General features: G+C 36.2%; 1 protein-coding gene across 7 annotated transcripts in view; it reads left to right on the top strand.

The window, feature by feature from the left end:
• The window catches only part of ATRNL1 (attractin like 1), a 488,569-nt gene that overhangs the window by 121,523 nt on the left and 341,512 nt on the right, over nucleotides 1-25,534 (top strand). For all 7 annotated transcript variants that reach the window (XR_010473420.1, XR_010473421.1, XM_005508196.3 and 4 more), the window contains exon 20: nucleotides 19,685-19,778. Coding sequence is in view for 5 of the 7 variants with exons in the window: in XM_005508196.3 (XP_005508253.2) it covers nucleotides 19,685-19,778 (94 nt within the window). In the remaining 2 variants the exon portion in view is untranslated. The remainder of the gene's footprint in view (nucleotides 1-19,684; nucleotides 19,779-25,534) is intronic.

The following is a 25,534-nucleotide window of genomic DNA, read 5'->3' as shown; positions in this document are numbered from 1 at the left end:
CCGAGCTTTTCTGCTGTTCTTTCAGAGCATCTATCTCAGTAAGAACATACCTGTTGCAGTGTCTGCTTTTTTTCCATTTTGTGTACCTTGGTACTTTTTGCCTATGTTTATATACATATGGGTACATCTACACGTACTACTCTCTGAATTAGTTCCACATGAACTTGGCATCTATGTGTTAGCCATCCAACTTACCTATGTCTACAATAACTGCCTCAGGAGATTAAAAAACCAACCAACCAACCAAAACCACAAAAAACCCCAATAAAAGCCTATCTTTCAGCACCTTGACTTAAGTGAAATTGACCTCAGTAATAAAATAGCTACCTAGGTATATTTGTGATGATTTCTTTTGGTGAAAAGAAGAGATAATAATACTTACTGGTGACTTGTTGATACCTAAGATATATCTTCAGTAACAGAGGGAAAATCCATGGTGTACAAATTATGCTGCTCAAAGGATGTGATTATTCTGCTGAGTAACTGACATCTGAGATGTGGAGGTTTTGAGACAAGAGGCTGAGGATAGCAAAAGTCATTTCTTCTTGTGTCTATGAGAGAGACACATGACAAAGATGTTAAGCTCCTTGTGGCAGCTAATTGAAAATTGTCACCTTGGTTTTTAGTTTCTGTCTAATTTTGAAAGATGTCTACTGTGTAGAGTTACAGATTGTTTGTCTCTGGCACTGTTTCTAACATGTTTACCTATTCAGCAGCAGCAGCCTTTGTAGCAGGTGTTTGTGAGGCCAGTTCATGGAGGAGCTGACACCAATTTCCTTCCTTCCATGTCTCTCCCAAAGAAATATTGTTGAAAGCTACCATGGGCACCATCAAGAACAGAGCCCTGTTCCTACAGAGCACAGAGGGCAATCAATGTGCTAGGTATTTGAAAGCAAAATTCAGTTTCATTTGAAAGGAGCACATGTGCACAGCACATCTAATTACAGTCACTTTGAAGTAAACTGTAGTCTGATTTATTGGAACACAAATGTCAATCTGAACAGGATTATCTATGGAAAACTAGGGGAGATGTACTAAAGAAAACCAATTGGAAACAGCTCTGCCTTTTGCTACCAAATAATTTCAAGGTGGGTGTCTTTTATTCCAGATTTTCTTTCCAATCCAACAACTTTTTGCTGTGTCCAAGCTGAATCAGACTCCATACAGTCCACATTAGATCTTAGGAAAGTATCTTTTTTCCCCTTTCCTCCAGTTTCTTTGCATTCTGCTCTTTGATATAGAGAGGCCTCTTCTCTTCTGAATCAACTCCTAGTTTCTACTCCTGCTTGAGGTTTTCTGCTTCTTGTCATCTTCTCTCTCAACCCTGCCTGCTGTTCCCCGTAATTTTTGCCAAGTTTGAAATTTTCATTTGTATCCAAGGAAGAAGCAGTTTCCTCTCCCATCCAGAGGATACAAAGGAACCCTTGGTGCCTAGGGCAGTGTAATCAGGCAGTCTCTGTGCTTGCTCCCCAGCCATATTCTTAGAATATATGTATTAATGCATGCACATATATATGTGTGTATACATACACTGTGCACAGATTTGTATATTAAATTGTAATACAGCGGATTACAGAATTTCGCATATTACGGAAAGCAACCTGTCTTTCATAAAGGAAAAAGTTCATAGTGTGACAAGGAAAACAATTCAATGTTTCTTTTTCTTTTTTTGAACTAAAATATGCTCTTGTCTTAGTTGATAGAAACATACCTAGTAATTTCCCTCTAGGCTTATTTTCCAAGGTTTATACAAGCAATGAGGGAACAGAAAACAGCAGTCTTAATTTTTCACTTCAACACTATCACTACGTAGCTTTTAAATTACCTGTAGTTTGGGATTGTATAGGGCAGGTGTAGCGAAACATCAAACTAAATATTCTGAATATAAATATTTTATGACTGTATTTATGGCAGTAAGCTTAAAAGTGGAAAAAATTATTCCCGAAGAATCATTTTATTTAGTAAATATCATAGCACAATGACATTATATTGGAATTTTAGTCTCAAAACACCCAGATGCTAATATAACATAGTATTAGAATCTGTATGATGCAACTTTAAACAGGCAAAACTAGGCAGATGCTGTTGGGCTGAGAAACACTTTTTGAAAGGAGAAATAAAATTTTACATTTAAAACTTCATCAAGGGATTTTTTTTCAGTAACCTCAAGTAATTTTGTTCTATTGTGATTCAGAACTTTACTGTCTACAGCAGTCCCAGCCTTAGTAAATTTTTCAGCTAAAATGGGAATTGAAGTTGGTGTATGTCAGGGAAGTCCCACCAGCGACTGGTGCTGGAGACACACGTTAATTACTTTTCAGGGCTTTCACAAATGGATGTAGAACTGGGGGATTTGTTCTCTTCATGCCAGAAGTCTGAGCAGTAGGAAAGCGATAATTATTTTGTTTTAGATGAAATGTATAGTCTGCTTTTGGAAGGGTATTTTAATGCGCTTTTTATTTTTTTCCCCATCTGTGAGCATGACTGAGCAATGCAGCAGGTTGTCCAGAGAGGCTGTGGATCTTCTACCACTAAGCTCTGTCTTGCCATGTTTAAATAGTGATTTACGCGGGATCTCTCCTTTTTCTTTATATTCATTGGCTGGTTGAAGATTTTCAGTGTGCAGAGTTGGAGTAGTGTCTCATAATACCTTGACCCAAGTAATTTCTTTTTTTTTCAGAGGGTTGATTATGAGTTGACTTCAGCTGGTATGACTATTCTTTCTATTCTTGTCTAGCTGTAGCTTCTTTTTTTGGCTCCATTCACCATAGTGTTTTGCGTTTCTATATTTCCTTAGAAATGCATGCAAAAACTACATCCATCATACAAGCAGCCCAGGAAGCTTTGTACAGTAATTACTCTCTGCTTCAGTAAGGTGCTCTTTATGTTGTTTCACCCACTTGTTTTCGATTCTGTGTCTTTTGTAAAGCGGAATTAACACAGCTGGACAGGGAGGAGATGTGCTGCTGGCTTTGAGTGGCTCTGCAAATCCATGCCTTGACTTACAACGTGGGAGGGTTGATCCAGTGCTTGGGTCCTCATGCCTTTCCTGTCACACAGCAGTTATCCCTGCTTTTGCTGGGTCATAGCTTTGCAAAATCCAGATCTAATGCTAGTAGAATGATATGCTTTGCTTTTCTCCCCAAAACACATTCAGTGGACTGAAAAGTTGTAAATGCTAGATGGACTATAAACTAGCAGCTGTAAGAGGGTCACAGTACTGAATTCACACCATGAGACCCAAAATAGCATTTGATGACTGTGCACTTCTGTCAAACATTACGTAGTCAAATCAAAAAGAAGAGTCAAAAAACCCCCCAAAACAAAAAAAAGCCCCTTAAAACCCCAACCTACAACAGAAAGCCCTTGCCTGATTGTTCATTAGAATTCTTAGCATAAATGCTTGTGCTAATTTTTATAGTCCAGTAACCTTCCCTTTTTTTTGCCTTTATAATACGGTTTTGTGCTTGTATCCCTTTTTTTGCACATGCTTTTACACCTGACCTAAGTGACCCAAATGCTTCCTTCTGAATCAATGAGTAAGTAAACTTTTTTCCAGAAGATTGAGGCATCTAATAGTTTTTACTACCTACATGCTCCTAGCTACTGTTTTTGATGAACTAATCATCAAAGCACCATCATGATGAACTAACACATCAAAGCGGATATTTGTGCTCTGAAATGAGGCATTCTGTGCACAGTGCCTGAATTCTGTGCATAGTATGCTTAGAATATATCCACATATAAGGCCAGTACTAAGGTTATGTAAGAGCACATGAACTATAGTTAATTTTGTTTAAAATCAAGGTGCTGGAAGGAGCATCAGCTTTTCATTTCCATCCTGATACTCAGTTGAACCAAAACTGTACTTCCTTAGCATAGAGTAAACCTTCAGTAGACAGAACAGATGAAATCATTTGTTCTTTGGGGAATGTAGGTGTCAAACTTGTCAACTTCCAAGGTGTCAAACTTCCAAAGCTGGAAGCCAGATGCCTTAGTACTGAAATCTCATTTGATAACCTGCCATTGCAGCTTTCCCAGCCTCTGATATCCATTGCTGGTATCATTTCCAACATCTGTTAATAGCAGTTCTCTGTGGGGAACAGTCATACAGACTGTCATTTTGATGAAAATATATATGCATTATTATAAACAGTGACAACCAAGGAAACAAAAAATACCCGAGCTCTGTAAAGCTCCATGTTAAAGAGATTTAATTGATTGTTTTTGTAACCTCTAGAAAATTATATGCTTATAGTGGGAACAACTAGTTTAGTGTATTCATTTGTTTATTTTATTTTATTTGCATTAAACTTTTCTGCTGGCATGACCATGAAGTGCTGACACGTGTCCACAAGCGTGTTTTTATTAGCCTGTAATAAAAGTTGTTTTTAATGGCACAAAAGCTGCTGGTCTTAGATGTTCACCTTCAGTGGGCAATGACCTGATGTTTTGGTCGTATCACATATTATTTAGAAACAAAAGACAGATGTTCACAGTCCAAATTAATCTAACATAATGCGTTTCTGTATGAGATAATTATATTAAGAAGGTAGAAATTTAAAATAGAACATCTAAATTTTGGCTCTCAAGCGATCATTAATCTTCCCATTGAGTCTGGCAGTTGGATAAATTTGGTTATTGAAGTCAGGTAAATTAAAACCAAGCTGGAGTACTGTGTTTAGTTTTGTAATAAATGGTGTAAAGACTGTTTCTAAGAGACTTCAAAACACCCCACAAGTTTTGGCATTTTTAAGCATGATTCCTCTCTTGTATCTAAATTTTCAAAATGGATAATGGGATGTGTTCAGCCGCACGCATCTAGCTGGTACTCAGAAGTCTCATAGTTTTTCATCAAGTTTAAGCTTTCTTGCAATCATTGGTGTCCCTCATGCATTTCAGCGGGTGGCAACAGCAGCAACTTTTGCAGTAGACAGGTGTGTGCAGACACGTCCCTAGAATGCAGCGCAGGCCTAAGAGGAAAATATTGTACAGCAGTAGTAAAAAATATTAATTGTCAAGATGACAGTAACAAACCGAGAATATTTAGTTGCTAGTAGTTGGAAAATGGGACCCTGTAGCTTTCTTTACACCTGGTAGTGCATTTGGCACAAGCAGGTTACTGTGAGCTAGGAAGTTCTGATGGGGATCAATTTTCACCCCTGTTTGCATTTATATTTTACTCTTCAAGATGTTCGTTCTTGTGCTGACTCTGACATCCAGACTCTGCCTGTGCCACAACACATGGAGTCTGGATGCTGTTGTCCATAGAGGTTGGCACCCACACTGATGTGAAACTAATGAGAAGGGCAGTAATTAAAATATATCAATATGTAGAGCTTGGTTTATAAGTTTTTAATAGAAATAGAGGGCTATTCAGTGTTCACTTGATATCAGAAAAAAGCAAGTGAATTCTACTACTATTGTAGACAGCCATAAATTTGGTCTTTGATCTTCTACAGGGGAATTGCATTTTGAAAATGTTTCTGGTCCAAAAGCTTATATTCAAGGTCCTCAAGTCATGTGTTGGGTAGGACTAAGAATAAAGACAAAGAGCATTTAACTGCCATCTGCAGGAAAGACTAAGACATCTGGAAAGCATAAAGGAACACAGCATCCTCAACTGGCAGCAAGATAATTTTCTTCTGCACCTTTCCAAAGTTGAACTGGGAATGAACATGAATTGATGGGAGCTATGACTTTCAGAGGATGACATGACAGTTTGGGATGCAGAGTTTTTATGCAGTGGTCCTGTTTAGCTGCTTCAGTGTCTAGCATGTATGGAATTTACTCATGCATTAAAGACTGTGGGTTTGGGGATTCCATCGTTAGATGCCTAAAATTTTAGGGGAAATTTTAAATAGGCTTAAATATTATGCTCTAGAAGCTCTCTTTTCACAGTGACTAAGTCTGTTCAGTTAAAAGTCAAAAGCATCTTTAAGTCCAGGCACTTTTTTGTTATTCACACAAATAACAGATATTCAATGGACTGGAAACTTATGATAGAGACCCCAGGAGTCTATGTGCAAAAAGATATTTTATATAAAAGTGGATAAATGTTGGAGATCGGTCAAAAAGAGAGTATGGAATGCTTCATACTGTCTTCAGGTTCTGGAAAATGGAACTAAATTTTTAAAAAAATCACTTTCACTCTTTGTCTTTTACCTCAGTTTCTAACAAACTGTGGGTCACGAGTTCATAGTAAAACTCTGATAAGAGGCTGTAATTTAAGATTATTCAGAAAAATAAAAGCTTATGTGGTGCTAAATTCCAACAGAAAACATTACTTTGTTTATGCTATACAAACAAAATAACTAAAGGTTTCGACAAACAAGGGGCCTGTCAAGAAATCCCATTTTGCAGTAGTGGTAGTGGATTGTTTCTGTGTTTTTTTTTTTTTTCCTTTTTAAGTGTTGAATAGAAATGATGACACCAATTGCTCATTTTTATACAATACCTTATTATAGAATAAAAACTCTTAATATTAACTAAAATGCTGGATTTTTTGTTCAGTAGTAGGTAGTGGGTTTCAGAGTACACGTGAAATATAAAAAGATCATATCACAATAAAGTATTCAAGACAAGCTTCATATTGCATTTTGCAGAGACCGTTAGAATAAGCACTTTTTTTTTTTTAAGACGACCTTTTCCCCCAAAAGTGATTTGAAAATTTATTTTGCTTCCTTTAGTGAATGCTGTTTATTGAATAGTGTTCAAGACAGTCTGAATACTGAGTGAATAAAATGCCCATACTTGGGTTTAGTTATGAATTTAAATAAAATTCACTCATATAAGAATGTGTTCCAACTAAGTCCTGTGCTATGAAAGCTGAAGTGGATTGCCATAAGAACAGGTTCATTGAGGAACTTGGAAAAAAAAAATCTTTAATAAATTACTGTTCTAGTTTTTTTTCGACTGCCAAGCAAAACATGCTAGGCAAACTTTCAGTGAGCTATTAATTGTTGTGTATATATACAGTTTTCTTGTTGCTTTGTTGTAGATTAGACCTGTATTATAAAGTATGATTTCTAGCATAATTAATTGTGAATTAAAAGCAAAAGCTCACCTAAAGCTAGGAACCTTTTTATAGATACACCTTTATTCCATAACCTACTTAGAATAATCCTAGGTAAAGGACCTGGAGTTACACTGCAAGGAAAGTGTCATTGTCAAGATGTGTTTATATGTCTATAATTTTACATGAGAATAGAAGAAGAAACTCTCGAATGTAACATTCCTCATGATTAGCCTCCAGAGAGAGATAATTTGGGTGGCTGTGGGATTTCATAAAGTTTTGCCAAGGTGTCTTTTTGGATGATTTTCTTTGATTGCATACAGAAGACTTTTATAAACCTCTTTTCAAGCACAACTTTTTGAAGCTACTGCTTGATGGCACTTACTCGTCAGGATGTGTGTGTTCATTGCAGAGTGGTCTGATTTTAGGAACAGCAATCATGGGAAGGTAGTGGTTCAAGCATCAGCCTAGGATGTGCTATTGAAGAAGTAGGTGTTTGGGCTGAACAGCTTGGTGGGTTGACCCTGGCCAGCAGCTGAGCATCCCTCAGCCATTTGCTCCCTCACTGCCCTCCCCCAGCAGGGTGTAGAGAAAATAGGAAGAGCAAAAGCAAGGAAACTCATGGGTTGAGATAAAGACAGAGCAACAAGTGAAGGAAACAGGGAGTAAAACCAAACTGAGTGATTGGAGTCACCACCTTCCCACAAGCAGACCGATGCCCAGCTAGTCTCTGAGTGACGGCTGTCTCCCAGAACATTACCCGCCTCCAAATCTTTATTGCTGAGCATGACATTATATGGCATGGAATATCCTTTTGATCAATTTAAGTCAGCTGTCCAAGACGGCATACCCTTCAAGCCAGTTTACATAGTGTTTTGTTTTATTGTCACCATAATGAAAAGGTAATAAGTAGAGTTCAACCCAGCCTAGCAGTTCCTGACCATTAAAACTCCTTTTATTATTCATAATGGTGATTAAAATAGGTTAGTTGAAGTGTATTTTTGATTCCTTTGAAAGAGATTTTTTTCTTGTATAAGTTTTCTTTCCATCCTGCACAACCACAATGTAACTGTGTAGTTATAACTGTGTAGTTATATGTAACTATATGTCTAGTAACCAATTTTATCAACTATGGTTTCGTTCGTTAGGCTTGATTGCTACAGTATGTTGCTTTGCAGAAATGTAACTTCACCATCCAGTGAAGTTGATTCTAATTTACACAAGTGAAGTGAGAACAAGGTAGCTTCTTTAAAGAAAAATAAAAGAAGGTAAATCTATTCATGAAATTTTACAAATGTACAATGAATACTGCATATTGAATAAACTTAATCTAAACTTTCTTTAGGTCTATCATGCAAACAAAATATCTGAAATACTAAAAAGAATAGCAATGACTTGTGCTATCTTAACCTGTTTAAGTAGCAGGCATTTTGTGCTAATTCAGCATCTTAGCCTGACATCTAAGAATTCAGACATCCTTTTATCCATCACCACTTATTACTTTTTTTAGATATTGAAGAGATACAGCGATTTGATTTATATTATATTCCTTTATCTCTCTGCTTATTTTATCTTTTCGCAAGGATTAAGGACAATTCCATTGTTTTCACCGATTTTGGTGATCAAATCCTCCTGCACGTTATTGTGTAACACAGCTTTTGGCAGTGATGAATGAGTTGCTGTGCATTCCTGTTTTTGTGTTTTTCAGGTTTACATGCCATACATTTACTTTATGGAGTAAGGAATATTTATAAAATATATTTCTGATGTGCCGTCTGAGCTGTGAATCAGTATGTTCACCTTACTAATGAAACTGTAGAGTCATTGGTTTACAAAAGATGTTTCATGAGGAGATAGGCAGAGCATGATTTAGAAACTCTCAGCTGTCCAGAAACAGTGATTTTTGTCTACTTCTTGTAAGCAAACATATTTTACCTTGTGTTGAAAGAGATGTCAAGAGCTTATGTAACCACTGTGTCTAAGCTGAGAAGGTGCCAGGATCTGATTGAGGGTTGGAAGTTTTAGGTTGAAGGTGGCGTTTTCTGAAATCACTGTTACTTGATCCTTAAATAAGCATTTGGATACAGCCAGTCATCTTGTCTCAAATACAATAGAGATTAAAAAAAAAAGCATTCATTTTGTTTGTTTGTAATTTTTGAATCTTCCCTTCTAGTTGTTCCTAGGTGCTGAGCAGCTCTCATTCTCATTACTGCGTCCACCCACAGTTTCCTTATTATTCTCAGAAATTGAAATAGAGACATCTGCAGTCAGAAATTCCAGCACCTCGGTCTGTAGTCCTTCCCCAAGACATGTAACATGCAGCATGGTATCTTCTGTCATTGACTGCAATTTTAGAGCCTAAAATAATAATAACAAACTATTTTATTTTAAATTTGGTTGTGTACACATCAGTTTAAATTAGATCAGTGGGCCGTGACTGAACCTCCCACTGTCACAGGAGACCACAGAGTTACCTGTTTGAATCCCTACACATGAATGTGCCACCGGACAGAAGAGTCAAGAAGAGTCATTTTGCATTGAAATGATCATCCCTCTTCCTCAGGGGTCTTTGAGTCCCCCTGCAGCCTCTTGTGAAAAAAGCTTTTGAGGCACCGTGCAAATTACTTTCCAACTGGTAGAATGAAGATTCTCAAAAAAACTCCTGTAAAGGCGTTTCTGTTTGATTGCAGTTGATTCCGCCTTCATTTTCTGAGTAGTAAACTCAATACATTATAATGGCAGACTGCATTAGTTATTGAGGAAAAAACAGCTTCATTCATAGTTGAACGCATTAAAAATCAGTCATATTTTGTACCTCCTCAGAGCTAAATAGGAAAATTACTTGCTGACTTCTTTACGTTTTGTGGTGTTCTTGTCTGATAAATTGTGGAAGGCATTTCTCTTCTTCAGGCTTTTACTCTGAATGACCAGATACACACAGAGAGTTGCAATCACCAGTTGTTGATTTCAGTTGTTTTTCACCTTAGATGGGAATTTATTTTGACATTTAAAGCCTCTATGAATAGCTACTGAGTGGTTTTAAATTGTTTTGTTTTCATACTGCCTTATAATAATATTTGATTTATTTTTTTTTCTGCTGTTATATTTAAAAAGTTATACATTCTCTTTATAGAGTGGGGGAAAAACTAACAACTTTCTGAAAGGAGGTTTTTTGGCCAAAATTTTCAAAATAGCTGGTAGACAACCTACTGCCTTTTCAAGAAAATTTAAAAGAAAAGGCTTTTAAAAAAATGTACTAAGTCTTTGGTGTCTGAAAAAGTCATATTAAACACATCTCAGATCAGACATGCAAAGGTGGATGTGTGCAAAGTCATCAATTTGTGTGTTTCCTTTACAAAAACCCAAACTAAACAAAACAATGCCCGTTGTTTTAGTTTTTACTAAACCTTGTAGAAGTTACTTCTTTTTCAGTTATTCTAATTTTATCTTGTGTTTTCACATGAGAAGCCTCTTCACAAGCAAGAAAATTAAGAATAATTTAAGGAATAATATTTTTAATCTTGTAGGTATGTGAAAGCAACATCTCTTTAAATATTTGCGTGTTTAAAGAACTATGTTATACATCACATGTGAGTTCAAGTCAAAAACTAAACTCTATAAAACCAGCAACTTAACCCACTGGAAAATCTGTAGGCTATTTATTTCTTAATAACATACTATATTTAGAAATGAAAAGAGCTAGTGGAAATAATGCAAAGGAAATTGATAAATAGGGCATGTTAAGCTTATCTCCAAATGAAGAGCTCTTATTAATGTTTTCACCTGGAATTTTTTACTTTTACGTGTTCAAAGTAAGTGTAAAAGTTTTGGGTATTTTTCACACAGTTTAACATGGAGAAAAGAAAATTGGTGCTACTGTAGTTCATGAGCTTTCATGGAAATGTTCTGATTTGGCATTTTTTGTGGTAGAAAGTACTGTCCACCATGTTATTCCTAAAGGATCCCAAGAGGAAGCTATAAAAATTCTGTAGGGTATTTCAGTATTGGCATGAAAGATTCAGGCACAGCAAGACTCCTGTTAATTGTTTAAGATTTTGTTCAGTTCAAAACAAGAAAAAACATCCTGTCTTTCAATGTTAATCTTCTGCGTTGCATTTTCATTATCTACTTATATAAAACAAAATTGTGTTTTCTCCAAGCTGTCTTTGTCATGTTAGTTGCTGGTGATTAAAGACAAATTTAGTGTGATTGCTTCAGAGGTATTTATTATAAACAAAAAAATCAATTCACTTTTCAGGATGAATGCTTTAAATGGAAGAAATAATGAAATACAAACAGTGCAGAGCTATTTTTCCGGTATAATAAATGGTTTAAGAAAAGAGGCAAGCTTTTAAGTGGAGAAGGTTGCCATAGGATTGTGTTGGTGTAACCAAACTAAATTTTGTTTTCTGCAACAGAAAATCAGCCTTTTTGTTGTTTCCCATATTTATTCTGGGTTTTTGAAAGGAAATATCCTACTTCTGGAATCTATGTATCAGTTCAAAAAGCTAAGGAAACTTCACTTAAAATTTCCAAATTGTTCGACTGTGTGACACTGTGGTGCTTTTCAGCAAAAAAAGTAATTGCCTTACTAGTAGTTAAATGATTTCAGTAGGTGTAGGTCAGGGTCAAGTGAAATTGTCTGTGTTTTGCCGACTAGAAATTCCACAAAAATGTTAAAATCCCCTTTGGGCCTGGGTGAATTGCTGTTTTGGAATGGGAAGTGGCCAAGGACAAGAGCATTTCTGTGACCCCCAGGTTGGCCTCTAAAGGCAGAGCAGTGGGCAGGTGGCAGCCCAGTCCCAGACAACAAATTTAATGCCTATTGAAAAAGCTGCAGTGTTGTGAGGAGTGTCTAATTCTACAAAGATGTCTGTCTGGGTGATTTGGTACGTTTGCCTTTTGAAGAATACATTTTTATCTGGTATTGTTCTAGTAAAATGATTATCTAATTTTTATGAATATTGCAAATAGCTGACCTTGCTTTGCACGATACGTATATGAGATAGATATATATATGTATATAAATAAAAGATTTGGGTAGTTGCAGAATTCCTGTATATCCTGCATACAGATTCCATATCCTGCCTATACAAAACCTAAAACTGTATCTGTTGCTTATACCTTTTCTCTCTGGCAAATATAGTGTCTCACAGCCCTTAATACTGTGTCGATACACACAGGATTTTTGTATTTTTCTGTACTGTTATTGTGCTACAAAAATAATTTCAGCCCAAAGGTAAATCACAAGATAAACTAAGAAGCGTGGAAATAAAAGTAGTTATATATGTGCCAATGACTCTAATAAGACTGATTTAATGAAGGTTAATTATGTCACTATAAAATGACAGTTGCATTTGACCTGCACATGCAGCAGTCCTTTCTAATACCGTCCACTTTCTTTTATACACTTATTCTTATTACTTATTGCTTCACAGAAGCTCTTTAGCTTAATTATAATGCTACTGAATTAGTGACATCACATAAGTGTTGTTGGGCAAATGTGTTTGCTTTTACGTTGTCTCAGAAGTTGAATGGATGTATTTGCTATAAAAGTAACTGCTGAATGGTAAAAGGGTATCAGGGGCTTCCAGCTAAATATATATTTCTAGAATAATAAGTGACTAGAGAGTTTTGTGATATTACTAATGTAGAAAATTGTCTCAGAAGGGCAGTTCTCATATGAGTAGACTAATGGATTATATAAATGAACACTTACAGTGAAATTGAGCATTACCATTTTACATCTAATATATGTTTACACTTGCTATTTCTTACTTTGCCTAGCTGTGTGCAAAATACTATTTTTTTGATGCAACGTATATGTTTATTGATGCAATTTATGCCTTACCTGTTACTAAAATTAACAAAATAGTGCACCTCAATATATAATAGCATTGTCATAGGTTTCCTTTAAAAAAATCAGCAAGGTGTCTTAAAGGAATTATCCATGTGCAGCTACTGGTTTAGTAATCTTTGAAGTAAGCAAACATATTAAATTAAAGTACCATTCGTAGTGAGCTCCGTTTGAGAGAAAAATTGCTCTTGCAGTTGTATGTTGGAGACGGGGGCTAAGCAATAAGTGTTTTTAAATTCAATTGTCTAAAATGTATGCTTCATGGAAATAGTGATGGGTATTCTTTTGTTGTCAGCATCAGCAAGAACATTTATATGCTGAGCTAGCAACTCGAAATCAATCATACTGTGGTTTTACTGTTTAATAAATTCTATAGGCTTGTGATTTTGCAGCATGGATTTGCTCTACTGGATTATATTGTTTTCATATAATCTTTCTGTTCCACTTGGAACCTGCGTGTTGTACAGAAGAGTACTGTGAAGTGCTATTTCCCTAAAAATAGACTGGAAATTGCCAGGGTGGAGGGATTTGTTTTTAACACTCTAATGTCATAATTTCTGTTAATATGGGGAAAATAATGACTAAAATAGATTAAAATTATATTATGTAAGCAGTTTAATTATCATAAGCTGCAAGTTGTTTATTTTAAATATTTAATGATAAATAAAATGTTTGTATGGTAATTAAGGGTTTAAAATAACTCTTTACCGAAAAGCCTATGTGTATAATATAAACCCAAGATGGAGATGAATGCACACAGCAGTATGGGAAGACTCTTGAAGTTAGGCTGAACTCACTGTTTCTATCCAAAGGTGTAGCACAGAGTACGTGAGCACCTACAGCAGTGCAGTAGGTCACCCCCATATGTTTTATTGTGTTTTGATGGAATATCCTGTCTTTTCATTTGTGGCCATTGCCTCTTCCTCTATTTGTGGGTTCTAAGAGTCTGGTTCCCTCCCATTGGCTATTTATACGTTATTTATAAGATCCCCATGAGACTTTTCTGGGCTGAATCCCAGATCTCTCAACTTCTAATATTAAAGATGCTCCAGTCCCTTAATCACCTTTGTGATCCTGTGACCATCATCTGGTTTGGCTTCGTTCCTGTGAAATTATGTTCATAGACATGAAGTATGATGTAAAGCAAAACACAGTAGGAGGGGGATGACTGGGAGATTTGTTACAAAAGTTCACTCATCTGTGCCAAAGTACTTGGTATTAATGAGACATTAACTTTAAATTTTGCCAGCCAATCTGAGGGAATCATTTCCAGCATCTAAAGGATTGAATTTCTAAGGTGTATCAATACCTAGAACATAAAAGTTATCAAAACTCATTATTATAGCTCAGCCTGGAGGCAGTTCATAAAAGTTTGTGTACTTAGCTCATGTTTCAGAGTCATGAGAAGTCTTTTCTTGTATCTTCAAGTGAAATATGAGCATTGGTAAGAAGTTTTTTGTGTTTTGTGTGCTGAAATTTACTTTGGAAGGTATAAAGCTAATAATAAATTTTGCTTAATAGAAAGTTCTGAAATCCAGCAGAAGCTGGCATTTATTTTGAGTCTTAAGCTTAGTCTTATAATTAAAAACAGTTAGCTCTGTGTGAATTATGAAATAGAGAATGACAGATGTACTGTTTTCCCATGAGGAGAAGGGAGACATGCTATCCTATAAATCCACATTGTATCATGCAGGTGTGATTATCTCATGGAAAAGACATCATTTGGAATTATATTACTGTTATTATATAAAGTTGGGATGCAGTTTTTAATTTTTTCTTCCTTTTTTTTTTGAGAAGAAAATTCTGTATATTTCACTTTAACCAGTTGGTTTGCAAAAATTCATTTCTCTATTTTGAATACTGGATACGAGTGCTTAAATTTGGAGGAAACAGGGAATGGGAACAGAAGTTATTAAGACTGTTAGAATGTAATAAAGCATGTATTAAACTTGCTATGAAGTTAAAGCAGGATTTCAAGCCATTTGCTGCATTGATGACTGTCAGGGAAGGTTTGAGAGAGGATTAGTGTCATCATAACCTTCTGGAAGTGTTAAAGTGTCTGAGTATGATGCTGCTATAAGTACTAGAATGTCATGTAGCAGTAGAATCTGAATCTGATGTACCCTGTAGATAGTCGTGTCTCTTCTCTAACAGTCTTGTACTACTGTTTGCATGGCCATACTTAGTAAAAGATATAATGGCACTGGTGAGACTGGTTAAAGTTGAGTCTAGACTTATTTTTTTTTTAACTTTTTTTTTTTAAGAGTATTTTTAAAGTAAAGTAAAAAAATAGACTTAGAGAACCTTTTCCTATTGGGCTTGTAGACTTGTAAGTGCTGTTATCTTTCTATTTGTTTGTATCTTTCAGTTATGGATCCAATATCCAAAAAGCGTAAAGATTGTTTCTCCTTACATTTAATTTCTCTTAATCCAGAAAATCTGTGGCGGTCTGCTTCATCCTCTAATTTTAAGCCCACTGTCTTCTTTGCCCCAAATAAAATAATTCATGTTAAGAACTGGACATTATTTGAAGCATAATCATGATAAAGAGTATATTGCTGTGAAGCTAAAATCACTTGAGAGGTGACAAGGCAAAAGGTTCACACTGTGCCTAACCAGACATGTGGAAGAATTGTGGCTTTCAAAAATCCACACTGAAGGATGTAGGAACTAAATTGGAGAAAGGAAATCAGTTGAGGGATGCTGAAACTTGGTAAAATGCTCGAGTGTGACAGAAGCCGAAACTGACTGTCTTTATTGGCTGAGAATCTCACTGGGATGCCTTACCCGACTGCATACACAGCCACAGAAAATAGGAGGTTGTTAGGAGAGCACTAAGGCACAAATATGGGATCTCAGAAATTTTTCTTGACAGTGTCTCAAATACATTAATTAAGATGGGGCAGACAGGCCCAGAAAATCAAAAGCAATAATGTGATCCTCCCACCAGCTAGCATTAAATAGTCTGAGCCTGGGATTTTCAGTCAGAAATCTCTGCTTACCACTCTGCGGTTCTACTCAAACTCTTAAACCTTTTATTAAATATACAGGAAAATAAGAGAGAAGCATTTGAAATGTGAAGTATTAAGTATAGCTTTCATTTTAACTTTTATTTCCTTCTCCTTCAGCTTTAGGGAGTTCATACAAAGAAAAATAATGTTAAGCATTTCTTTAGATCAACATTAAAGATAACTGTCTGTTATACAGGCTTGAGCTGCAGCTGCTGCTGGAACTTAAGGCTCATACCTTGAAAACAAATGCATGGCTGTGGAGAGGGCTGAAACCTCAAAAAATAGGGAAAATATAAATTGTGTCTGTTGTGCTGAATTCTACCAGCTGAGAATGATTGGTAGAAAATATACTTTTAAAGCTGATTCCAAGATTTGTCATAATTCTGCTAGCATTAGACTAAGAAAGATGCTGTTGTAGCTGCAGTACAATCTGTTTACTTGCAGTATTATCAGAAGATAAACCATTCCCTCAGAATGGTTAAGCAGAGAAAAACAAGCAGAAAATATTAAAGAAAATATGGAAAGAGGAGTATGGAAATGTTGAGGTAACGCATAATTTAAGTCTTGTCTTACTTTCACATCAAATATAGCTTCAGGTTGCTGTTTATTAATTAGTAAACATAATTCAGATTCAAAGCTCATAATTTCTTTTGTATTATTTGGAAGTAGGCCAGTGGAAAAAACCTGCAGTGAGGCACAAAAATAATAGCATCTAATTTTTTTTTTCCACTGAATGTACTATAATGGTGATAGTAGATGAGGGAAAGGCTGTGGATGTTGTGTACTTAGACTTCAGTAAGGCCTTTGACAACGCATCCCACAGCATTCTCCTGGAGAAGCTGCAGCTCCTGGCCTGGATGGGTGTATCTGTGATGGCCAACAAACTGGCTGGATGGCTGGACCCAAAGAGTTGTGGTGAACGAAGCCAAATCCAGTTGTTGGCCAGTCATGAATGGTGTTCCCCAGGGCTCAGTTTGGGATAACCTCTTTATCAATGATCTGGATGAAGGTATTGAGTGCACTCCTGGTAAGTTTGCAGATGACACCAAATTGGGTGGGAGTGTTGATCTGCTGGAGGGTAGGACGGCCATACAGAGGGATTTGGACCAGCTGGGTTGTTGGGCTGAGGCCAATTCTGTGAGCTCTAACAAGGCTAAGTGCCAGGTCCTGCATTTGGGTCACAGCAACCCCAGGCAACGCTACAGGCTCGGGGAAGAGTGTCTAGAAAGCTGCCTTGCAGAGAGGGATCTGGGACTGTTGATTGACAGCCAGCTGAATATGAGCCAGCAGTGTGCCCAGGTGGCCAAAAAGGCCAATACCATCCTGGCTTGTATCAGGAATAGTGTGACCAGCCGGACTAGAGGAGTGGTTGTGCCACTGTACTCGGCACTGGTGAGGCTGCACCTTGAATCCTGTGTTCAGTTTTGGACCCCTCATCATAAGAAGGACATTGAAATACTACAGAGAGTGCAGAGGAGGGAACGGAGCTGGTGAGGGGTCTGGAGCACAAGAGTGATGAGGAGCGGCTGAGGGATCTGGGGCTGTATAGCCTGGAGAAAGTGAGGCTGAGGGGAGACCTTATCACTGTCTGCAACTGCCTGAAAGGAGGTTGTAGCATGGAGGGGGTTGGTCTCTTCTCCCAAGTAGCAAGTGATAGGACAAGAAGAAGTGGCCTCAAGTTGCACCGGGGAGGTTCAAATTGGATATTAGGAAAAAAATCTTCACAGAAAGGGTTGTCGGGCATTGGAACAGGCTGCCCAGGGAAGTGGTGGACTCACCAACCCTGGAGGGGTTTAAAAGGTGTTTAGACAATACTCTTAAGGACGTGGTTTAGTGCTAGAGTTAGGTTATGGTTGGACTTGATGACCCTGAGGGTCTCTTGCCGCTGAAATGATTCTATAATAATATCATCCTGTTTCTGCACTTGTTTGATAACATATATTCACATGTAGGTGCTGGTTTGGTTTTGCTGTCCTTGGGTACTAACGTGTTTTCTTTGTCAGTAATTTCATAGACTGGATCTGAGCTCCCACTAGAAACTTTTACTGTATATTTTACTGTATATTTCATTTTACTCCCCCCCCCCCCCCCCGTTTTTTTTTTTTTCCTCAGGAAGGGTGATAAAGATGCATGGTGTCCAAAGGCTTTTATATTTTAGTGTTTAGTAAATAAAAGCTCCTGGAGGAAATTCTGCTTTCATGTTTGCAATCTATTAAATGAGCAATAACTAGGGGAGCAATCAATTCAAACTGATTCGTAATAGCTTCTGTATTTGCCAGTATATTGACAGCTTTTGGAATATGACTTGGAATGCAGCCTTTTAACTCCTTTATAGCTTTCATGCTGTCTTGTGATGGTCCATCACTGTTAAGAGCAGTTACCCATAAGCAGAATAAGCTGTTAAGAATATGTTCCTTTGTTTTTCACTGGAAGTTTAGCAGAGTTTTACACAATTAAAATTGACTTTTGAGGGGTGGCTTTTCCATCTTAAGGTGTCTAAATCATTTTATAACTGTAGAGTGGAAAATATGAATGGATTTAGGAAAACAAAACAGACTATATAGAAGCAGCACTTCAATGAACATTTGTTGTAGAGAGTCAAGATCATAGCAAAATTACTAAATTTAGCACTCTGTGGTAACTGTAGGTGTTGTTCAGAAATATGATTACAAGCCCTGTTATGAAAGGCAAGAACATCATGCATCACTATATGCTGCATAGACATTTCTGGTATCTGGAGTGTGAATAGTACAGGACACCATCACAGAAGTATTCGTCGTGTAATATTCCTTGTCAGTAGAACAGAAACTTTAAAACTGAATCCATCTGATAGAAATTCAGTGTTATGATTGTAAAGTGGAAAATAAACTTTTATTATATAGAATATACATAATAAATAATATACGTATACATAATAAATCTTTTATCTTAATCATATTTACAACTTCAGTGAAAGCACAATATGATTATTACAGTAGGCTCAGTTACTTTGTATTAAAGAAAGACTTTAAATGTAGTGTGAATATTAGCAAGTAATTATGCCAGTATAATATGAGAACTTCTTGATACACCGTAAGTTTTGTATGCTTGGTTAGAAAAGGGAGGACTGCCCGAACAAGACAGTCATTTATCTAAACATGGGAAGGAAAAGTGAAAAGAACGTACAGGAACTTGAAACATAAAGGTTTGTCTAGAGATGAGAATCAATCAGGCAACAAGAGTCAGCAGAGGGCTGTGGAGAGATTTACTTTAGCCGCCAAGTTTAAAAAGGAGAGGGGTGATGATGATATTTCTGTGACTCTCTTCCAGTTCAAGTTTCAGGAACTTTTAAAGGTGCCTGGTTTTGCTTCTAGAATATACTTGTTTGCTTTTGTCCAAAGCAACAGTTCGAGTTATGATAGAACTTTTACCAAACATCTGCAATAATACATTCTCTAATTAGACATTTGAAACTAACGTAATTTTGCCTTTGGTTTTGCCACCAGTGCTTCACCTTGTATAGTAAAGATGTATTGTTAGTAGTTTTCTGTTTTGCTCATTGAAATGGTAGACTTTAATGGCTATTCTCAACCTGCTGTTAGTTAAGGTGTGGAGGAAAGCCCCTAATGACACATGAATAGTCTTAACTCTGCCAAAAATAAACTAAATGATGTGCTAGTTAAGTGTTCTTTAAAGAAGTTTGTAATTAAAGTAGCTTGTAGGAAATGTATTTAAGATGAAGTATCAAATCGATGAAAATTCCTTTAGTTTTAAAGTAAAACATGGTTGACTAAATCTCACTTTTCCTTTTTGATTTTATAGCTTGCACATGCAGTGGACATGCAAACATTTGCCACATGCAAACAGGAAAATGTTTCTGCACAACTAAGGGAATCAAAGGAGACCAGTGTCAACTGTGAGTACAATTAAACGTAGCCCAAAGTTATTGCAATTCATGTCTACTGTATAATCACATTTTTCCTTTCTGTGTTTTGCTTTTTTTTTTTGGATTTCCTGATTGACCAGGCAATGTTTTAGTGATGCATCTAGTATTATTACCTACATTTCTTGGGAAATGTCAACATTATTTAGTCTTTTGCCGAAGAATCACATCACAAATATGAGTAATACTTTGCAGACACTACAGATTAAAAAGTACCCTGTAAAAAGAAGTAACTGGAGAATTGATAATACCTATAGTTGTCTTTTTTATTCAGTATTTTTTAAACTTATAATAAGTAAAAAATATCTGTGAAATTGGTAATTATATTGAGTACATTTGTCATGTGTCTTGATCAGAATCTATAGTGATTAGATTTTGAGAGGTTTGGAAACACAGTAAGATGCACAGTGTTTTAGATATTTTCCCATATTAAATACAGAATGGAGGAGCCCTGTCCTGTAAAGTACAATTAGTGCATCGTGTTTTTACTGGAATAGCTTATTGTCTTTGTTTAGAGGAAGAGCTTGCGACTTAAAATAGCGCATAATGACTGGGTGGACTAAGAACAAAGAACTACTGGAATAACTTGTCGAGTAGGAGAAATCGCATGTTAAAGTTAACTATGAATAGACATATTCAAAGTTGTTTCTTTCAGTTCTGCCCTATCTAATAGGAGCCTTATTCCCTTCACAATTATATTTATTTTAAATAGCATCTGGCCCCAGAATTGTCTTAGCAATGTTGTTTGTAACTGGGGAAAAGACGTAAATACAGCTTGTTCCTCTCCAGCAGAGAGAGGTGCCAGAAGGTGGTGTTCTGCTTGCCACTGGGCATATTCTTTCACTGGATTTGTGGATTCATCTTTGCACTTAATGAACTGGCTTGAATCCTCCCCTTAATGCTTTGCTTGATAAATAGTCCAGAAAGAAAAATATCTGTTGCAGAGGTGCTGTGTGTATTGGTGAGAAAGAGCTGTGCTGGCAGGTGTGCTGCTGCAGTGGTCCTCCTGGGACTTCTTGTGTAGCTAACCGGAGACTCTCAGGATGAGATGGGAAACCACAGTTAGGACGAAACGATCAATTTTTATCATGACAAAAGCTCAAGACTGATAATATCTTTAAACTTCAAATTAAGTCTTCACTGAGAAGTTATTTTTTTCCTTTTTCTGTGTCCGAACACTTAATGAGTTCTAGATGCTGATGAGTGGTTTGATTACCAGTGTGCAGTACGGACACATGTTGATGCCATTCTATAACACTTGTTCACAAAGAACGGGGAAAAAAAATAGATCTACTCATCTGTGCATTGTACCACTCTAACTACTGGAAGCAGTTTCTTTGCTCATAGCTCCAATCCTCTACCAACAACCGTTCAGCCTAAGGCACTCTTCACATTCCTGTTCCTCAGTCCGTTCCTCACATGCCTGTTTTGCTATTGCTTTTCCTTTGTCTTGTGTCTATTTCATCATCGTTTTCTCTGCCATGACTTGGAATTTTTGTCTTATACAGTGGGTTGTGCTGCTCAGCTGTGTCACTCTGCTGTCTTGAGTTTGTCTTTCATAAAAGGGTGTTTTATTCCACTTACCTGAACTGAAAAAGTTCTGGTGGTGGATTTTCCTGTCCTAGTCGAGATTTACATCAATGCCAGAAAATGGAGGAAATGGGGATTTGAATTTTAACTTTTCTGGAGTCAACTTTAAATTACAGTTTCAGACTGAAAATCCCCGGTTTGGTCACATTTCACACAGTCGCCTTCTTAGATTCTTATAAAGACTAAAGGCTTATCCAAGGCAAGCTCTGGTGTTAAAGTATTTAGTATTCCAAATGCTTTCTTTTGGATGAAATAAACTCTGCAGAGCAGCCACTTTCAAATTGTTTTTGGCTGTGCTCACATTTCGGATTGTGAGCCTCACATCTGCTGGATTCATAGACACAAATATTAGCATAAAAATTGAGTTTTTGCTCTTAGTCCCTTCCTAACTCTGGTCTTTAAAATAACAATTAAAAAAAGTTATTGAAGCTGTCTAATTTATGATGCACATGTAGAAAGAGACCAGTTCCACTTAGAGACACTTTGAACATATTAGCAGACTATATCTAGGATAAAATTTCAGTACAAGAGGCTCATTGTTAAGATCACTGGATATCGAGAGCAAAACTGATAACCAGAGATTTAGAGTTTTGTCATCAGATGATACACTTATGATTTGTCATTTTGCTCTGCTGCTTGGTTTGCGAGCGTGATCCATTCAAGTATGGAAGTTTTAGTTAAATGTGTTTTAATTATGTCCCTTAAAACATCAGGAGATGAAGAACATAAAAAAGTCACTCCTGAATCACTGAATCCAGTCCTGTACTGCCATCTAATCTGTAAACTTCATATGAAGAATGTGAACTTGATCAGATTTGTGTTACGTTTGAAAAAATATGAAACTATTTTCTTTGTAGAAATTATCCTTACACTCAAAACCTGCATTGCAAGTATCGTAATGTCATATACATACACAGGAGTTTTCTAGAAGATAAAGTATTATTTTAAATCAGCTAAATGCGTTACTTGTTTTTATTACTTTATTATACTCTGCATAAATCATCTGGAATTTGATTCAAAGTGTGAATACTGTTCTCCGTAACTCTGGATATTTTTTTTTTCCACCCATTAGATAGACTGTTGTGCAGTCTCAGCAGCAAACCTATAACCCTGTGATTTCTAAAATAAGGATTTCTGTGAAAATTCCGAACTCTTACTGTTTGGTGTGAAAGTAAGATTTATATTCCTGTCAAGAATCCTATTGATTAGAAAGTCATAGCTGCAGGGTTGTGTGTTATCTCCCGCTCCCCCTCCCTCTGCCTTTTCCTCCCCGATACTTTTATATCTGCTCATCACGTGCAATACACACTATGCCTTGGGGGCTGAGTTTTTAGGAAATAAAGGAAACTTTGCAACCCTTTCTATTTATTTATTTATTTTCTCCTCCCTAGCATAAGATGATCTAATTATTTGTGTTTTTGTGGAGGATTTTTCTCCCCTTTTTACTTATATTTATTTAGAATTTGTTTGAGTGTATCCATCTCTCAGTTATGTTGATTTCTGAATCGTGCTATTGGATAGCATGAATCACAGTGGCATTTTAAATCAAAATTAGTGTTCTAATGCAGCTTTGAGCATACATTTCCATTAGAATGGTTTGATTATTTGAAGTGACTAGCCTGTAAAACAATAAAACCTGATACAAATAAAAATACTTAGGCTTTTTTCCCCTTAATTTCATAATGAAATGTGCCATTGATAGTAACAGGAAGATCATATAGACTTAAAACATATTTTAGAGTGAAAACTGTTACTTTAAGGTAATTTTATTTCATTTTCTATACTATTTGATTTGATAACTTTTCATTTTAATTCCTCATAGAGTTTTGTTCACAGATGTTTTAAAGTTTCCATAGGTTTCAGTGTATCAAGATGCAGGGTTATTATACATCTATAAGTTTTCAGGAATAGGCCTATGGAAATGTAAGGAATATGCTAAGGAGACTTTTCAAAGTTTGAATTGTGATATTAAACAAGAGAAGTTTTACTGGTTTCAAGGAAGAAAAATCTGAAAATTACAGAACTGAGGAGTTAAATCATTTATTGAGCAGTTTTGGTATTTCTGGGCTTTTCCAGGAGACACCTTTCCCCTGGAGATGGATCTGTAGTTTTTGTCATCCCTTGTCAATCTTTGCAAATCTGGACAAATTCTGAGCTTCTGGAAAGGTTCCAGGGTTACAAATGCTCAGTGAAAATAGCGTTTCATGGTGAATTTTTCAAATTGTCAGGTTTTACTGGATGTGCTGTAACATTTATGGCACTGTACTTCCCAGTTACAGCCATAGCTGTTGTTTTGGGGGAACAAATCAATCTCTTTTGTTTAATACTTTCCACTGGGGCAGATTTTAGGCAATTGGACATGTCCTGTTGGTGTTGAAACTGTATCTTTGAGTGATGGGCAGGTTGGATCTCATGTTAGTGTATGTAACTTCCCAGGCATGAATCAGAATAAGAGTTGTTTTACCTACCTGGGAAACATGAAAATGTTGAGAATGTCTGCTGTGGTATGGAAAAAGAAGAGCTACCAGAAAACAGTGTAAGAACTGGGCAAAAACTGGGCTTCAAGACTTCTGCAATGAAGAACGACTAGGTGGAAATAAGATGTTGAGAAAAAAAATCCTTATTTTTTAACATAATATTTAATAGAATAATTTATGTAATTGTAAGAAGGATAAATTCGAGAGTAAAAAGCATGTAAATTCATGGTATTCTGGAATGAAAAAGTGACGTTTTGCTCATTATAATTTTGATAGATATTCAGACAATTCATTTCTTAGCCATACTGTTATTTCTTCTGGAGTGGTGGATGAAATTCTGTTTTATTTATAAAAATATACCCTAGTTATTCGGTAAAATCTTCAATGTATGCAAGCTTTAAAGAGCTGTTTAATAATGTAAGTATCTGCGCATAAATAATAAGCACTTACTGATAGTCTGATTTACATAAGAATAAAATTTTAAAATATCCAGCTGTCCTCTTGTATATAATTCCCCTCCACAGAATGGTATAATTCCTCTTACAGGATGGAAAAACAGGTAAAAATATACTGGTTTATTAGTCAAATTCACTATTCTAATGATATCATCGCAGCTTTATTTGCAGATAGCAGGGTAAATCTGTTCCCTGTTGTTTCCTCTCAGAGCTTCGTTTTTTGCTTTCTGGTAGGGGAAAAATTGTCAGCAATCCTATAACAAATTCACTTCATTAGAGTTTCCTTTATCAAAGAAACACACGTGCATAAAAACCCCAAACAAACAAACAAAAACAACCCAGGGGCATTCTAGTTGATGGAGGATTGTTAAAAAATCTTATTCTTTGAATAACTACTTTTTTTCTGATAGAGAGTAGAATCCATTTAATACTAGTTACTGTGGTGATCTGTGATTTTTCCAAAGTGAAGTTAAATAGTATACTTAATGTTTTAAAATACTAGAGAAAACTACTTTTTCTTTTTTTCCAAGGTTTTGTTTTCATTATTCTGTCATTTTAGTCATATTCCACCGTTAGTTTTACATATTTGATGTACGTGACATGAGGTGTTTTCTAGTTCATGCTGAGTCCAGATCTTGAGTTTTCTGTTTAACAGAGAACTCGGACAGTCTCTGCGTGTTTCTCCATTAGCTATGAAGTTTCAAGGAGAATTCCAGGAAAACCTGGCATGGAGATCTAGGTGGGTTTAGCAACTGCTTCTGTTCTTATTAAACTGCCAGAAAGTTGTAGCTTGCTTCAGTAAGGGTAGGTTCGAGCCCTCAGCTGGTTCTCAAAGACCTGGATTGTTGGGTTGCTGAGGACAACAATAAAATAAAACTCCTGCTTCAACATTAAATATATGTTTCCAATGTACTAATTTTCTGCTCAACGTATAGTAATTATTGCCAGATCTATCAAGGACTTGAGATAGTTTTTTTTTTTTTTTTCCTTTAGTTCATGTTTCTGGCATCAATCACATTTGCTTAAATTGCAGCTTTCATTTAAACAATATATCTAATAGGAAATATTCAGAACATGACGCAAATGCACTGTAATGACTTGAACCCTCAGAACACACTTGAGATGTTTTTTTTTTTATTCAAATTTTAAATTAAAACCTTGCTGTGATTCACAATGGGCCTTGTGCGGTATTTTTTAAAATGGATTT

Source organism: Columba livia, chromosome 6, assembly GCF_036013475.1.
Source record: "Columba livia isolate bColLiv1 breed racing homer chromosome 6, bColLiv1.pat.W.v2, whole genome shotgun sequence".
Classification (NCBI taxonomy): domain Eukaryota; kingdom Metazoa; phylum Chordata; class Aves; order Columbiformes; family Columbidae; genus Columba; species Columba livia.
Note: the sequence above shows the minus strand (reverse complement) of the source record. Positions and strands in the feature narration are given on the sequence as shown.